Consider the following 17379-nt stretch of genomic DNA (forward strand, 5'->3'; position numbering starts at 1 on the left):
TCTAATAACCTGTTATTAGATCGAACGGAGTAAGCTCATAGTAAGTAAATTCATCATAAGTTAAACATCTTAATTGACTTTAAAGATGCCGTTATCATTGCCCTTAATTATACGAAAATGCAAACAGGTTGCAGAGACAAAAAACACAAAAATGCAAATGCAAATACGAAAATGAATTCCACCACTGAACTTGAGTCATGAGATCAAAGTATCAATGAGATGTATAATGGCTGTCCTAATCCTTTAACCTGGTACGCATGACTGCTTTACTAGCAATATATTATATCTATTACTATATTATTATATTAATAATCTATTATTATATTAATTTACGTTGAGGTAGGTAAGTTCGTCAAGTATATGTTTAATAACGTTAATCAGTAAATGACGCTGTAAAATATCTGTTTAACGTTAAATTTATAAACACTCCACAGCTAATGTTTTGATGGTGTTCGGCGTCTTATTATATTTCTCAATTGAATACGATTTGTGTAAATCCTCATAACGATATTGTTATGAACGAAACAAGGCAATTTACATAACACGATATGGTATTTTGGTGAAAATGTACTTAAGGTAGGTAGGTGGTAGGACCTCTTGTGAGTTCGGACGGGTAGGTACCACCACCCCGCCTATTTCACTGCCGTGAAGCAGTAATGCGTTTCGGTTTGAAGGGTGGGGCAGCCGTTGTAACTATACTGAGACCTTAGAACTTATATCTCAAGGTGGGTGGCGCATTTACGTCGTAGATGTCTATGGGCTCCAGTAACCACTTAACACCAGGTGCGCTGTGAGCTCTTCCATCCATCTAAGCAAAAAAACCACTGGCCCTAGCAAAAGTAGTGCTTCGCAGAATCTACCACCGGATCGAAAACGCGACCCACTGAGAAGATCCGACGAGAAACTCAGTGGGTTGTGTCTATGGGTTAATTCGCCATAAAAAAAAGCAAAAAAATAACGTTATAGTAAGTTATGGTTTATTTTAAACATCTTCCTAATGAGATAATTGAATTCGTTTGTAAAGTTTAAATCGCGTTCACAGTGTACCTATGATTAGAGCACGCAAATAAACGATTCCAAAGCGGATTATTTTTTCGCTGCAACTGAACCCTCAAACAAAACCCACTGAGTTCTCACCGGATTTTAAGTGGGTCGCGATTCCGATCCGGTGACAGATGTAGCGGAGCACTGCTCTTGCCAGGGTAAATATTGAGATAGGTAAATACAAGCAAACCCTTTCAAGCTGAACCCCGTCAGCTCGCTCACACACCAAGGCCAAGCCAGAATAACCCCTTATCACTGTTAGCAGATAGGCAGGCAAACAAAATACGTCTCGTAAGCAACGAACAAAAGATAATTAGCCACAAAGTAAAAAAAAATTGCACAAAAACAAAACGATTGTTAAAATCGCTATGAGATAATAAATATACCATTACGTTAATTCTCAAATTCGTCTTCGCAAACATAACTACTGCTGGTTTTGCTACTGGTTCATTATTATAATTTTTTTGTAAAGAGTCGTAGTTTTCGTAATGACCCAGCGAGACGGACGCTACTCTCGTCCGACAATCACTTTGTTCTAATTATAAACCTTTTATATTTATTCAAATACGAAACCTGTTTTCTTCACACACTGGTACATCAACTCTTGTATCATGAAAATAATGAATTGAGAATGGGCTGTTATAAAAAAAAAAGGTTTAAAAAAACTAACAAAATATGCTTTTATAAGCGTGGGGTGCATGGTATCAGTAGTTATAAATATTTTATGAACAGATACAAGTAGAATGGTTATTTTGATAATATCTTGAAAAGCACCCCACGCTTTTTTTTACAATAAAATCATTTTTCTTACACTATTTTTAATTCAAATTTATTAAGATTTATTTTCTATTTATTAGTTTAATTTTCTATAAAAGCGTATTTTGTTAGTTTTTTTAAACTATTATTTATTTTCATGAATTTAAATTTTTTCAATTTTTTCAATTTTGTTTTGAAATATTGAATTGTCATGGGTCGTCAATAAGTAAACCAAATTTCGAGTTAATCCGACGTTTTGAAGGGGGTCAAAATCATGTTCAAAGATTCCGTTACATACTAACACACATACGTCTGAAGCTAATAAAAGCGTATTAAAAAGAGGTCATAGTTTGACTCTACTGCTGGTGTTGATAATTATTGTGTCAGATGTAAATAATACAACAAAGAATGTATTGCTTGTTTTTTATGATTAGTTAGATACGAATGTGGCCTTTGCAATACGTCTCATCGCAATACAATTGCACTTTTTTTTCTTATTTATTCGCTGGTAGCCTAAGAGGCTATTTCAGCTACGCCTGGACGGGTAGATGAGCTCACGGGCTCAACTTGAGAACTCAAGATTGAGAGCATTTGCTAACACTAGCCCTAGCAAGAGCAGTGCTTCGCAGAGTCTACCACCGGACCGGAATCGCGACCCACTGAGAAGATCCGGCGAGAAAGTCAGTGGGCTGGCAAATGCAGTATATCAAGGGTTGTCAAACTAAATCTTGCCTAGAGAAACCAGGGATACCCGTGGGCGGAACAAAGCCGTTGAAAAAAGGTCGGTATCATAATTAGCGTTTGGAATCCTAGAGTAAACAAATACATATCTCCATGTACTGTCTCTTACTGAAATGTTAGGTCAGGTTTTTTATTCAAGCACATAATCCGCAATATACATGCGTTTATTACATTTTACTGTCAGTAATATCATCTGTACCAATTTCTGTTGCCATTTTTTCCGATAACTAGATTGTTTTCCTTTATAATAAGCTAGTGAAATCCGGTCACGCTTCGCTGTAGCTCGCTGATTGCATGAAAAATATCGATATCAAGACACTACCGCGTGGGTCTGCACTATCCGACATGTTTCTAACGCGGTACATTAATTTTTTTAACCTGTAGGGTTGGACAGCTGTAAATATCAAACTTCAAGTACATCTCTCAAGATGGACGGTAGCCCATTACTGCTTCACGGCAGAAATAGGCAGGGTGGTGGTACCCACCCGCGCGGACTCACAAGAGGTCCTACCACCAGTAATAAGTATCTATGGAATTCGGTAACTAGTCAACGCCAGAATGTTCCGAAAGCTACGATAGTACGCGTTTGAAGTCGTCGTGGTCTAACGGATAAGACGTCCGGTGCATTCGCGTTTAGCGCGATGCACCGGTGTTCGAATCTCAGGCGGGTACCAATTTTTCTAATGAAATACGTACTAAACAAATGTTCACGATTGACTTCCACGGTGAAAGAATAACATCGAGTAATAAAAATGAAACCCGCATAATTATAATTTGCGTAATTACTGGTGGTAGGACCTCTTGTGAGTCCGCGCGGGTGGGTACCACCACCCTGCCTATTTTTGCCGTGAAGCAGTAATGCGTTTCGGTTTGAAGGGTGGGGCAGCCGTTGTAACTAAACTTGAGACCTTAGAACTCATATCTCAAGGTGGGTGGCGCATTTACGTTGTAGATGTCTATGGGCTCCAGTAACCACTTAACATTAGGTGGGCTGTGAGCTCGTCCACCCATCTAAGCAAGAAAAAAAAACGCCATTTTGTCGTATCTATCTAATTATTTATTTACGCATATTTATATCTGTTAAAAACCGCTTTACAAATATGAACTGGATTCTTATTAAAATTCATATTAGTGGGTTTTTGGAAAGCAAACAACTGGCGTGGGCATCTTGACCTTTTGAGGTTAATAGTTACATACGTACGTATTTAGGACGATGAGTTTCGTTGGGTCATTTGGCTGTTGAATTAACCAATTTAAGTTGATGTCTCATTCAAATAATTGTTATTTTGTTTATTTAGAAGGCTTCTGTGTTAAGTACCTATAATATTTCAGCCTCGTTTGATGAGAACATATAATTAAGTTAAGATAACTTCACTACTTGATGTTACATCCAGTGTTCGAAAGTTTGGAAAGAATTCGACATCTGGAAACACTTAGTATATAGCTACTGTTTCAAAAAGATTCAGAATATAGTGCGTAATAGAAGTCAGTGTCTTTCTATACATATTTGTAATTAAAAGTCTGGCCGGTCGTTTTTATTATTATCTCGTAAGCGTCTGTCGGTGTTGGGTTTAAATAGCTCCATTATGAAATTTACTTAGAAAAAAATCTATTTTATTTAAGTAATGAAATTCTAATCTATTTAAGTAGTGAAATATTTCAACGTAATTGTCACTAAATTCACGAGGCCCGATTAATTAGGAAATTAGCACTCGCACTGTGGACCGATTTTAATACTAATATTAACTAAATTACTTTCACCTTCCAATCAGGACAAAAAAATCTGTTCAAATTTTTTAATCTTGCTACTGTTTTTTTTTTAAACAAAACAGTTCCTTTGTCGTTTCATGTATGAAAAATATCCAATTCTCTTTCCAAACCTAATCGAAATTAGAAGATTCTGTAATGATGTTTGACATGAAACAAAAATATTGAGAGCATTAACGTACCTTAGTCTCGAGTCGTTCGGTTTCGCTCTTGTAATGTGTCCTTTCGTTTTCGACTTTGTCCAATTTAGAACGAAGCGTCTCCAACTCGTCCTGGAAACAAAAACAATATTACAATACGTCACCTTACTGTTCTTCACGGCGTAAAAGATATTAGTGTTCTTGAACATGGGTATGTTGTTTGTTGTTTATATTATTAGCGTGACCGACAGCTTTAACGAATTCATAGTTTTTAATTATTTGTTTTTTTATTTATTATCAAGTTATCAACAGCGTATTGTAAGCCCGCACGGGTAGGTACCAACACGCGACCTACGCCTGCAGCGGAACATTCATACAACTATTCGGGTTCTGATAGCCAATTAAGGTCAGATAGACCGTGAGCTCCTATACCCCTCTATTAAACAACAATAAAAAAACAAAATACTGATTTTAAAAAAGGTCGTGCACAGCCTGTTACTTTCAAATAAAGTTATTGTAATATTTTCGTCTTGACTAATTTCACATACATTATAACAAAGTGCATTTAAAATTATTGGCACTTGGTATTTTTTTCTTTCTAAATTTACATTAATGAATTATTTTGATAAAAAATTAGAAAAATTCCTGTTAAACAAGCGCGTAGTCACGGATGTGTCTATAAGTGAGGATATATATCATTTATCCTTTAAACTTCTTCTTTTTCTAGTTCTTGTCTCTTGTCTCTTGTCTCTTGTAGACAAGAACTAGACTTTTTCTTCTTCTTGCCCTCTTCCCACATTAGGGAGAGTTGGCGTTGAATCTCCTCTCATCATTGTGCACAGGGGTTCAGCATGAGTTTCACGACCGGCTGTCTTCTTAACGTCAACCGTTCTTGGCTTACATCTCCAGTAGTAGATATATATATCCATTGCAACGGACCATAAGTAGGGACTTTTCTTTTCGTGTTTCTTTTAGTTTAACCGTTTTTGTTTCTATCATTGACATTTCATTATTATAAATAACTAGCTGTACCCGTCCGCTTCGCTGGGCATTTAAAATTAACATAATAATGTTAATAATAATCGTGAAATAATAATTTCTCACTCCCACAAAGATTCTCATCATTAACGCCCCCGCAATTGGTGTAGGGAGTCCAACACTCATATAAATATTAGCCTATCCATTAAGTACATGTGTTTTCTACATGGATACTAAGTTTCAAGTCAATCAGATGCATGGTTCAGCAGTTATAACGGAACATCCGTAAAAACCACTGTAGATTTATATATTAGTATAAATTAAATACACCGCAATTTAGATTTTCAAATGCCATAGAGATAAAATATCATATCATATTCGTTTTCCTGTATTTTTTATAACAATCACTTCGATTAAACGCATTGTTAAAATTGAACAAAAAAGCCTTTATATACATTTTTAACGCTTATTTAACGTTACCAATAAGATAATATTTCTCCATTGCTGCAACACTCTGGAAATGCAATTCGTACGAGATACTCCTCGGAGCGAATAGTCATGTTGTTACAATATCTCATCATATTCAATTAAACGCTCAGCCATTTTAATGTTATATTGCGTTATTTTCCGAGTGTCTACAGTTTCAGTACAATGTGGAAATATAAATAATAGATTATAGAATTGATAGATGCACTTTCTGTTAGTTGAATGTGTCTGTGATGCTGTTCTATGACAGATTTGACGTTGTAAGTTCCCCTGAGTTAAGTATAAAAAATATATCGAGTTCTCCTGTATCTTTACGGGTCACGGCTTGGGCCTTGAGACAATACCTTCTGCCCGGGCTCAATTGATCTGTAGGCTTTCTCGGCATGTGGAATGCGTCACGATTTTGCGTGTCATGCTTGCCATGCTACTTGGTATTTTTTTTATTGCCCTTGTAGGCAGACGAACATACGGCCCACCTGATGGTGAGTGGTTACCGTCGCCCGTGGACTTCAGCAATGTCAGGGGCAGAGCCAAGCCGCTGCCTACCGCTTAATGCTCCCCACAAGCCTCGTTTGAAGAAGGAAATGTCATAGAGCTCGGAAAACACCGTGGAGGGGAGCTCATTCCATAGCCGGATGGTACGTGGCAAAAAAGACCTCTGGAAACGCACTGTGGATGACCGCAGTGGCTCCAGGTTGTATGGATGAATTCTACTCCGGTGGCGGGCGGTGCGATGGTAAAAACGAGATGCCGGTATCATCTCGAACAATTCCTCAGAGCACTCCCCATGGAACATACGGTACAAAATACAGAGGGAACCGAAGTCCCTCCGCAGACCCAGAGGTTCCAAACGAGGTATTAAAATATATTTAAAAAAGTTAATAAAATCTTATATAATTTCCGAAACCACATGAACGTGTGTAAGTAGCTTTCTATTATATTATGTTTCGGTCTATTTACCGATCGGTTCCGCTCATTTACGTCACGAACAATCGCACTATAAAAGCCCTCAATACCGAAGCGACATTATGTTGACGAGATTTAAAAAATATACTCGAAAAATATACTATTTTCTTCGGTTTTCGCGAGTCGTAAACATATTTAAAAGTATTTTTACGATTTAATCTCGCGCGTGTTTTTTTTATTATCATTATATACCTAATTTGCAACGCTTCGAATGACGACGAATATAATGACAATGATATTGAATTGCGATCTAGTGAAAATCGCATTAAGCTTGCCAGAACAAAAGAAAGGTAGAGGCCGCCTGCCATCGACCTGGTGGTCAAACATCGAAAGAGACCTTAAAAAAGCCCAATTGCCAAAACCGACAACCTAGGACCGATCAGCCTGGCGCCGTAGAGTAAGGAGACCCGACCCCAGATAACGGGAACAGGGACGGATAGTAGTAGTAGTAGTAATAGTAGTAGTATTGAATTGCGATATCGAGCCGTTTAAATTAGGCAAAAAGATATATAAGATTTATTTAAAGAAACAAAACATGATTTAGGTCAGTGGACGATGTTGATTTTGATATTTTAATTTGTTTGCGATGCTCATGTCTTTCTCATAGAATAAAACCCACTTCGATAAAGCGGCACGACATGAGAATCCTCTCATCGTGGCCGCCGAAAACTACATAGCCGATCCTGGGGACCGAATGGTAAACAGTCGACGTCGCCCAAAACAAGTCATTTCGGATCTTCCCGATCTACTAACGGTGCTTTTAGGTACCCCAAGCACCGATCATCGTTCTCGTCGAACCCGTCGCTTGCGACAAAGGGCTCGGCGAGTAAATTAACCCACAGCCCACTGAGTTTCTCGCCGGATCTTCTCAGTGGGTCGCGTTACCGATCCGGTGGTAGATTCTGCGAAGCACGGCTCTAGCTAGGGCTCGTGTTAGTAATATCGTCAGGTTTGAGCCCCGTGTGCTCATGTTAAGGTTACGCTGATATGGTCTCTCTAGACCATCAGCTTAGATAGGAAAAAAAAAACATTCACACACAAACTTCCGATTCGGTTCGTTAAACTTTCATCTAACTTGCAAACGAACGATTGCATTTATTAACGATAAAAAGCCAACGAACGTTTTATTTAGAATGTTTGAGCATTAATTAGTTCTCACGAAAGCGACGATGCTCGGACGAACGTTCCGGGAAAACATATTATATGATAACAGGTTAATAACAAACGTTTTAGTAAACATTTAATTGGAGTTACAAAGCAACGGCTGCAAATATCTATGAATTGATTGTAACAACATTCCACAATTAATAAATAAAATATAATTATATACTCGTATATACATTTATCTATATATTAATACGTGAATAAAAAACTTTGTACCACTTTTTACGAAAAGCGCGGACGAAGGAGTATGAAATTTCCCACACTTGAGATATAGAGTAGGAGTGCAGAGTACTAATATTTTTCAAAAAATATGCATAAAAATACATACACATACTACCATGTATTTGACACACACACACGCGCACGTATATACACTTTTCCTTATTATTAAAGGCTGTGGTAAAGAATAGATTAATATTGTTGGTATTTAATATTATTTGGCTATAGCCTTGGCGAAATATGTAATTAAAGAAGTAAAGTTTTTGACAATAGAACCATAACAATGTTCAAACTTATAATTTAAATCAATAATTATAGTCGAATTTCGGCTTCTGTGGGGGCACTAGTAATCTAGAAAACCGACGTACGTAAAACGTGACTCGCTGGTTATCATCAATGACTATGAGTTGAGGATCGCGTATTATATTTTTATAAGTCAACTTCAAGGGCCTGCAAAATGTTCAGATCACACTTTGAGAGACGCTGTCCGACTTTTCAAACTAAAACGTATGACTGCTTTGCGACTGAAATAGACATGGTGATGCCCACCTGTGCAATCTCGTGACAAGGCCTAATACTTAAAGCCCTTAAACCCTTACTAAGCACTTAAGCCCTTACTTTTAAATTAATGACAGCTGAAGGAGCATTGACCTTTATTTTTTCCTTCATTGAAAAACTATTTCGAGAAACAGCGTAAGTGATTACAGAAAATCAATTTGAAATGTAAAATAATCTTTAATTGCCTATATTATTAATCAAACATGTCTGACATTTATTTGTCTCTGTTGTTATCTTGTTGTTATATGGAGTCATTATTCAAACTATTATTGGAATTGGCAAAAACAAATTATTATTGGTATTGTTCCAACAGATACTTTTTAGCCTATATTTTCATATACTCTGTGTACGACTCAAATGTCGATTTTGTTAGAGGACTTTTTGGCGGGAACGCAAGGAGTAAGTTCTGTGATTTGTTTTATTCTGTCTATTTAATGTTTCTTCACGTTTAAATGTGTAATAACGATGGTTTATTAATTGTTTAATACCTGTGAAAGTGCAGAAATGTAGGAAAATGAAACAAAGCCGCTGGACGTGACTTCTCGGGATCCACCATAAAGTCAACTGAAAAAATCTCAGTAAATTACCACCATTTTACTGAGATTATATTTCATTCATTATATTTCACGCGTGAATTGTTTTATTTTGTTCAGTGTTTCTTCAGATTTAAATGTGCAATAAAGGTTGTTTATTAGCTGTTTAGCATGTAGAAATTTTCTTTAGAAATAATAGTATTAAGCCAATGACATTGATGGAAGGACGAAAAGAGTTCTATTTATGACGAAAATAAAAAATAAAAAATTTAGGCAACGGCTCCACTTTATGCTACTGATGATATACACACCTTGAAAAGTGACGACATTTTCAATTGATTTAAAAAACTATTTTTTTTTAAATATTTTTCTCTCTTAAGTTTAAGGTTTATTTTTACTTAAAAAAATTGATTAAAATCTCAATTAATGAAAATCAATTAAGAAATGTTAGTCAACACCCATTACTAACATTAACATAAGTAACAGCGGTGCTTACGGATAACAAACTCTTAAGGGCTTGCTTGACTTCTCTGCGAAAATAAGGCAATAAAAAATGAGAAAGTTTGTACAACATTTTTATTGCTTATGGCTTTAATTGATTAAGGCAAACGACTTCTTATGGTTACCATTACGCATAATTGTTATTAAATAGCTCTCACTCGTGACTTCGTTCGTTCGAAATGAATATATCACACAGTTTCAATATGAGAAACTCCAGCGGCTTGCCTTTCTCTCTTTCATACCTCGCAATCCTAGCCACTTATGGTTAGCATGGGTCTCCTACAAATATCCTCATTCCTGATTGGATTGCACAGGGACATTTCAAGCACGATCCTCTGCATTACTCTTTGGGTTAATATTGAGCCTTCTGATAAGGTCCATTCTAAACGACTACGTCGCACTGTCTAGGTATTGGAAACGCATTAATGATTCGCACTAGAAATAGGTAGTTTGACGTCACTAGTGTAGCAGGCTCACAAGACCGGTAAACAAAACGCCCTACACTCGTATTAATCTATATATTAATACGTGAAGCAAAAACTTTGTATCCCTTTTTACGAAAATTGCGCGGACGGAGGAGTATGAAATTTTCCACACTTATAGAGAATATAGAGAAGAAGTGCACAATGCTAATATTTTTTTAAAATAATGCATAAAAGATACATTGAGTCAATAAAGAAAACATTACACCCACTACATACCATGTATTTGACGCGCACACGCATGCATACTATTTATTGTCAGACTTTTGTTCTTGACGTCTGTTGTCAAATTGAGATTAAATATTGTTTGTCTTTGTTAATATTTTTATAGTGTAGCCTTGGCGAAATTTGTGATTATAGAAATATAAAATACAATCATAATAGTGTACAAACTTACAATTCCAATTAATTATAGGCGAATTTCGACTACTGCGGGACCTCTAGTAAGTATAAATGTGTGAAGTATCCCGTGAACAAAGAACCAGCCCTATTCGACTACGCAATCTCGCGGAAATCACAAACGATTAGTGATCGAACTCAAATAACCGGACAGCGGCTAGTGTTGTGCAATCGACGAGTGCAGGAAACCGACTATTAGGCCGACAAAGACGACGGACTTTTCTGATAAATATCGGCATATATTACTAATGAACTAGCGACCCGCCGCTGTGCTTTACAGGTGAATCGGAATATTGTGTTGACAGTAAATTACAGTAACTATACATAAAGCATTTCAACTTACTGGTGGTAGGACCTCTTGTGAGTCCGCACGGGTAGGTACCACCACCCCACCCATTTCTGCCGTGAAGCAGTAATGCGTTTCGGTTTGAAGGGTGGGGTAGCCGTTGTAACTATACTGAGATCTTAGAACTTATATCTCAAGATTGGTGGCGCATTTACGTTGTAGATGTCTATCGGCTCCAGTAACCACTTAACACCAGGTGGGCTGTGAGCTCGTCTACCCATCTAAGCAATAAAAATATAAAAATAAATGAAATCTTTTAATTTCTTACTCTTTTAAAAATTTCTCTTAAAAAGTAGTTTAAAGCACAAAAGGAATCAGCTAACCAAATTTTTAGTTTGTAGCCCCGACGATTAAAACATCACGCTGACGAATCAATCAGACAGGAATAATTATACATACATATCTATAACCGAGTTATTTGACGACACAGAGTTTTCTCGGTAATTGGAATAATCAACAGTTGAATCACATATTACACGAACACGCCAAATTAACGATAGGTTTCTAAGACATTTGTAACAACAAGTTGATAATGACTGTCGACCGTATGACCCGTATCGAGTATTGCCAGCGTTAAGCTTCTCTGGAAAATTGGTATCTTTCGAGGTACCTAATAAGGACGTGCACACGTAATATATTAGATGGGTGGATGAGCTCACAGCCCACCTGGTGTTAAGTGGTTACTGGAGCCCATAGACATCTACAACGTAAACGCGCCACCCACCTCGAGATATAAGTTCTAAGGTCTCAGTATAGTTACAACGGCTACCCCACCCTTCGAACCGAAACGCATTACTGCTTCACGGCGGAAATAGGCGGGGTGGTGGTACCTACCCGTGCGGACTCCCAAGAGGTCCTACCACCAGTGATTACGCAAATTATAATTTTGCGGGTTTGATTTTTATTACATGATGTTATTCCTTCACCGTGGAAGTCAATCGTGAACATTTGTTGAGTACGTATTGGTACCCGCCTGCGGGATTCGAACACCGGTGCATCGCTACACACGAATGCACCGGACGTCTTATTCTTTAGGCCACGACGACTACAATAATAAGACGATAAATTCGATTTTTCCAACAACAAAAAAGCTACTTTTATAAATTTACTAGTTGTGATCTGAGCTCATACAGATATACCTATCTACGGGTATGCCATGCCCACTTTCACCGTCAGACAGTCATGCGTTCCGATTTGAAGGGTGACATTGAATTCTGCTCATGTCCCAGTTTTAGTTGTGACTACACTAACCATTTCTCAAACAGCTCATACAGTGAGCCAGCAATAAAAAAAACATCTCTATAAATTAAAATCGATTATGAAATGTTAGAAAATAAATAAATCAATGTTTTATATAAATATAAAAAACGTATTTGTTGGAAGTCAGTTTGTTTTACGCTGCGGGTGGCAGCACTGTGGGATCTCAACTTTTTATATTATTCATTACTTTAATTAAAGAAATATCGTCGCGGGTATCACACAGTAGGTACGCTGTGTGGAACATGTCATGTATTATCTCCTTTGTTAGTGTGAGACAAACTGTTTAATATAAATTGAATGGTAGGCTGTTTTAGATATTCAGTTTTTTTGTTTTTTATAAACATACAATGAAGGTGTTTCACGATAGAGTTTCGATTGAAATGTCAACGAAAAAGGAAACCGACTTAAGCAGAATGAGGAATTTTAAATGAAAAATAATCATCAAAATCACTCCATTTAAAAAAAAAGTGCACACATAAAAAAAAAATTAATTGTAAACTTCCCCTTTTTTCCAAGTCTGTTAAAAAGTTTTTAATTTTTTTTTTAAGCAATTACATATTATTGTTGTTCAACGTATGACTAAGATGTTTGTTATTATTCGATATTTGAAGATCGTGCCAACTAATTACCGTCAACTACCAACTACAGTTTAGGTAACTAAAAATGTAAACAACATAATAAGCCTTTAATAATAAAATGAAAACAATGAAACGCGATATTCAAGCGATAAATAGTCTTGATTAAGAAAATATTCGCATTCGCATTCGCATTCGGGAATCATAACAACCTGAATCAACGATAACAAAACCCAAGCGTTGAAGTAAACAAATCTAAACCCGTTTTTATACAGAAATTCAATTAAGATAGTCACGTTTTTATTTTGTTACTATGTTAAGAATCCGCTGTGAATGCAAATGAGTGATTTTTAGTGGAAGCGATGTTATATTCAGTTTGTGTTCATAATGAATGGAAAGGGCCGTTTGCCGTCTACATGTGAAAGCTGTACATGTTACTTCATAGTAAAAGTACTACTTGTATGTACTAGCTATTGCCTACGGGCGAGTAAATAACAAGTATTAGGCAGCGGCTTGGCTCTGCCCCTGGCATTGCTGACGTCCATGAGCGACGGTGACCACTTACCATCAGGTGGGCCGTATGCTCGTCTGCCTACAAAGGCAATAAAAAAAAAAAAAAAAGAAAATTATAGGTTACATCACTCAGTTTTTAAAGGAACAACTGTTTAATATATCTGTTCTTCTCTGTCTAAAAATAAAAGTTTATTTAATGAAATTGTAATTTTTTTATTTTTTGTATCGTAAATTTATAATATGTACTAGCTGACCCGGCAGACTTCGTAGTGCCTCAATCGATAAAACCTAGGCTTTTGTATAAAATAAACTTAAAACAAACTAAAGGAATCCGTCCGACGGGGGACACATCAAAGGAAAAACGAAATTGTTATTTTTATTTAATTCCGAGCATTTTCATATTTATTTACCTTTTAAACCTTCTCTGGACTTCCACAAATAATTCAAGACCAAAATTAGTCAAATCGGTCGAGCCGTTCCCGAATTTTAGCGAGACTAACGAACAGCAATTCATTTTTATATAATATATATATAGATTTAGTAAGCATTTCGACAGGAAAAAATGTAGCCACATTCACACAACAGCTCAGTTAATTTCAACTTTAATGAAATATTCCGATACTAACTCCAAAAGCGTCACAGCCAAACAATAGCTTCATATTTTTATTTATAAATGTTTTTTTTTTGTTGCTTAGATGGATAGACGACCTCACAGACCTAGTTTTTAAGTGGTTACTGGAGCCCATAGACATCTACGACGTAAATGCGCCACCCACCTTGAGATATAAGTTCTAAGGTCTCAAGTATAGTTACATAGTTACATAGATGACTTTGTCCATCAAAATTATAACATCGTACCGAAATTAAAATATTGTCAAACACAGAAATATCATATACTCGTCGTATATATTTTAAAAGTCTTTAGTGGTGATTAGCTGTAAACTTTGATAGAGGTCGATCGTTAAGAATTTGATTTACAGCTGCCACTAGGCAAACAGGAAACGATTATTTTTTATTAATATTACATTTAGTGCATAAAATCGGGGCGAGTGAGATAACCCATGACCGAATCAAACTGATTGTTGTTCTATCTTTTTTATGAACATTCATTGTTGCGCAAGATCTCTTTGCGTTTTGTATTTCACAATACTTTTTTTTTAGGATTGAAGGATTACTGGTGGCCCGGAGGCCTGCCTAGTTTCACCAGGACAGGTGGGCGAGCAAAGGCTCAGCCAAGAGGGGTGGGATTTGCTAACAGCTGCCCGAGCGCCTCCGAAGGAGACCTAACAACTCAAGAGCAGCTGCTCCGCGAATGAATTTACTACCGGATCGGGATCGCGACCCGCTGAGAAGATCCGGCGAGAAACTCAGCGAACTGATGCATGGGTTAGGTTTGCACGTCGAACTGTTTGTCGAGTTCGACGCGTACTGTTACCGGGGTCTCTAAGCCTGCTCCTAGTGTTAGAGCTGAAGGCGTCTAAGGCAAAGGTTATTGAGCCCCCTCAAGGGCGGCGGTAACGATAAGGCTATCATCATGACGATTTCACACTACTCTATGGGTATATTCTCTATGAGAAACATTAGTATTGGTAATTGGAATTGGCAGTGGTTTTGAAGTTATACCTTAAACGAAATATACCTAAATTTTACATCTTCCTAATCGTTTCAACATTTTATATTTCGAAAGACGTTTTTGGTTTTAATTTCCATGATATGTGATCAATAGTCACCGCCAGACCACTGCTTGCCGATAAAGTGATATATTCCAAGATCCGTTAGATACTATGATACTGTTGTAAACACACATTGAAGTTGGAACTGATCCCAACAACTTTATTATACTGTCGCAACATATACTATAATTACAATGACCTTAAATATATGGGATATCATAGGAAACACTTATAACAACAAAGACAAGATACATAATTTGGCTTCTTTAAGCCGGTGATATTTTTCAATGACAGTAACTCTTAAAGATAGAGACGGTGGTAGGCGAACATGGCTTAACGAGTGACCAGCGGAAAGTTGATAAGCGAAGAAGTTGTCGACGAAGTCATAAACACCGAAACTATCCAACAAATCAAATATATTTTTTTATTCAACATAAATGAAAGTACATACTTGATGAACGTCACAAAGAAACTACCGCCAATTCACAAAAAACTAGCCTCTGTCCTGAGAAGAATTGGCAAGAAACTCAGCGGGCATGTCTCTTTTTTTTTAAATGTTAGAATTTTTCTTAAATATTAATTTTTACAATGAGTATTATAACGTAACAGTTATTGCAATATTGAAATTCCCGGAGCGAGCAACTCATTTCCACTTTTTGCAATCATCACCAAAGAACCATCATCATCAACCGCTTCAAACACGTACCTGTGCTTGTTTAAGTCGATGTTCAGTCCTGTGCACGGCGAGCAGGGGCGTGACTCGCACGAGCAGCCTCCACCAAGGCCAGTCCCGCACCGTGAGGAAGGCCCGCACGTTGCGTTGGATGCACCGTGCGGCCGTGTGCTGCGTCCGCAAACGCTGGGCCTTGCGTCGGGCGAGCAACCCGCGCGCCCTCGCCTGCAGGCGAACGAGCACGCGGGCAAGCGCGGCGTCTCGACGCGCGTCCAAGCCGCCGACGACGCCGCCCCTGAACATAATCTGAAACAAAATAGAAAATCATCATCGTCATGTCCCTTTCAAAATAAATACTAATGATTGCAAAACGTGCAATTAGTATGTATGTATGGATAATTTTTTAAGTATTTCTATTATCTATACATATAAATAAAATTAGATTGTCTGTTTGTAATATTGAAATAACCGCTTTTTACTACATGCATATGATGAGTATATATACGGTACATACACCAAAATATTTTTTGTCTGTTCGCCCTTCAAGCCGAAACGCATTACTGCTTCACGCCAGAAATAAGCGGGGTGGTGGTACCTACCCGTGCGGACTCACAAAAGGTCCTACCACCAGTAAGTTAAGTAAGTAAAACGATATAAATGCAATGTATTGTTGCATGGTTTTGTTGAAAAATCGTTTTACAAAAATATGTGAAAATAAGCTCAGCACTAAACCATATCAAAACACTATACATTTTTTTATGTTTGCCCGAAACTGTAACGAATCTGTAATAATTCGGACGCGTAAAGACGAAAGTCATCTCTCTCTCTCTCTCTCTCTCTTTCTCATCTTTACGTAATCTCAGAAGGTATTGCTTTCAGTTGTTTTTTACGACAAAATTCCAATGCAACAAATTATAATTGCTAACGAATGTTATGTCATTAATCATCACGTCATAGACTGAATGTAGGAAGCCTTATTCAAGTGTTACCTCAGTGTTACAAGTGAAATTAATGAGACAGTGATTTTGTAAAGTCTTTTTAAACATAATCTGTGAAAGTCATTAATTATTTTATCTCTTACAATGCTTTTTACTAATTTAGCTATAGTTTTTTTTGTTACATCGACTTAAAGTTAGATTAGATAAATCGCAATTAGAGTGTAAAATCGAACAATGAATCTGGAAATTTAATAAGGAAACCCTTAGGTTTGGGAAAAAAGTAAAATATATTGTCCTGAAAAAACTAAGAAAGCCGAGGCATAGTTAGAGCGAGTCATCGAGTTTCAGAAGTTTCAGAAACGGACACCATAGATAATACACATAAATTAGTAATAGATAAGCAACTCAAGCACTCAACAAAATGTTTACGGGCGTCGGCCACTAGATGGTTTCGCTTCGATTAATATCTCATTGTTCCTGTAGACGGAAGTAACATAACACCTATCCTATATTCTATTTTTAATGAAAGATTTTGTAAATTTTCAGAAACCACAAATTTATAAAATTTAATCAATTTGTCTATAGCAAATAAAGACTTGTATGATTTATTTTTTTATTTTCTGTGTTTAACGTCGAAGTTTAGGCGCATTCGCTACAAGAAGTCGTT

The 17379-nt window shown here is 36.9% G+C and overlaps 1 protein-coding gene across 5 annotated transcripts in view; it reads right to left on the minus strand.

Moving 5' to 3' along the window:
• The window catches only part of LOC101745193 (unconventional myosin-XVIIIa), a 302806-nt gene that overhangs the window by 40765 nt on the left and 244662 nt on the right, over nt 1-17379 (minus strand). For all 5 annotated transcript variants that reach the window (XM_038016603.2, XM_038016604.2, XM_062673020.1 and 2 more), the window contains 2 exons: nt 15808-16080; nt 4491-4580 (listed from right to left, as the gene is read on the minus strand). In XM_038016603.2, the coding sequence (XP_037872531.1) occupies nt 4491-4580; nt 15808-16080 (363 nt within the window). The remainder of the gene's footprint in view (nt 1-4490; nt 4581-15807; nt 16081-17379) is intronic.

The sequence above is a fragment of the Bombyx mori genome, chromosome 16 (assembly GCF_030269925.1).
Source record: "Bombyx mori chromosome 16, ASM3026992v2".
Taxonomy (NCBI): domain Eukaryota; kingdom Metazoa; phylum Arthropoda; class Insecta; order Lepidoptera; family Bombycidae; genus Bombyx; species Bombyx mori.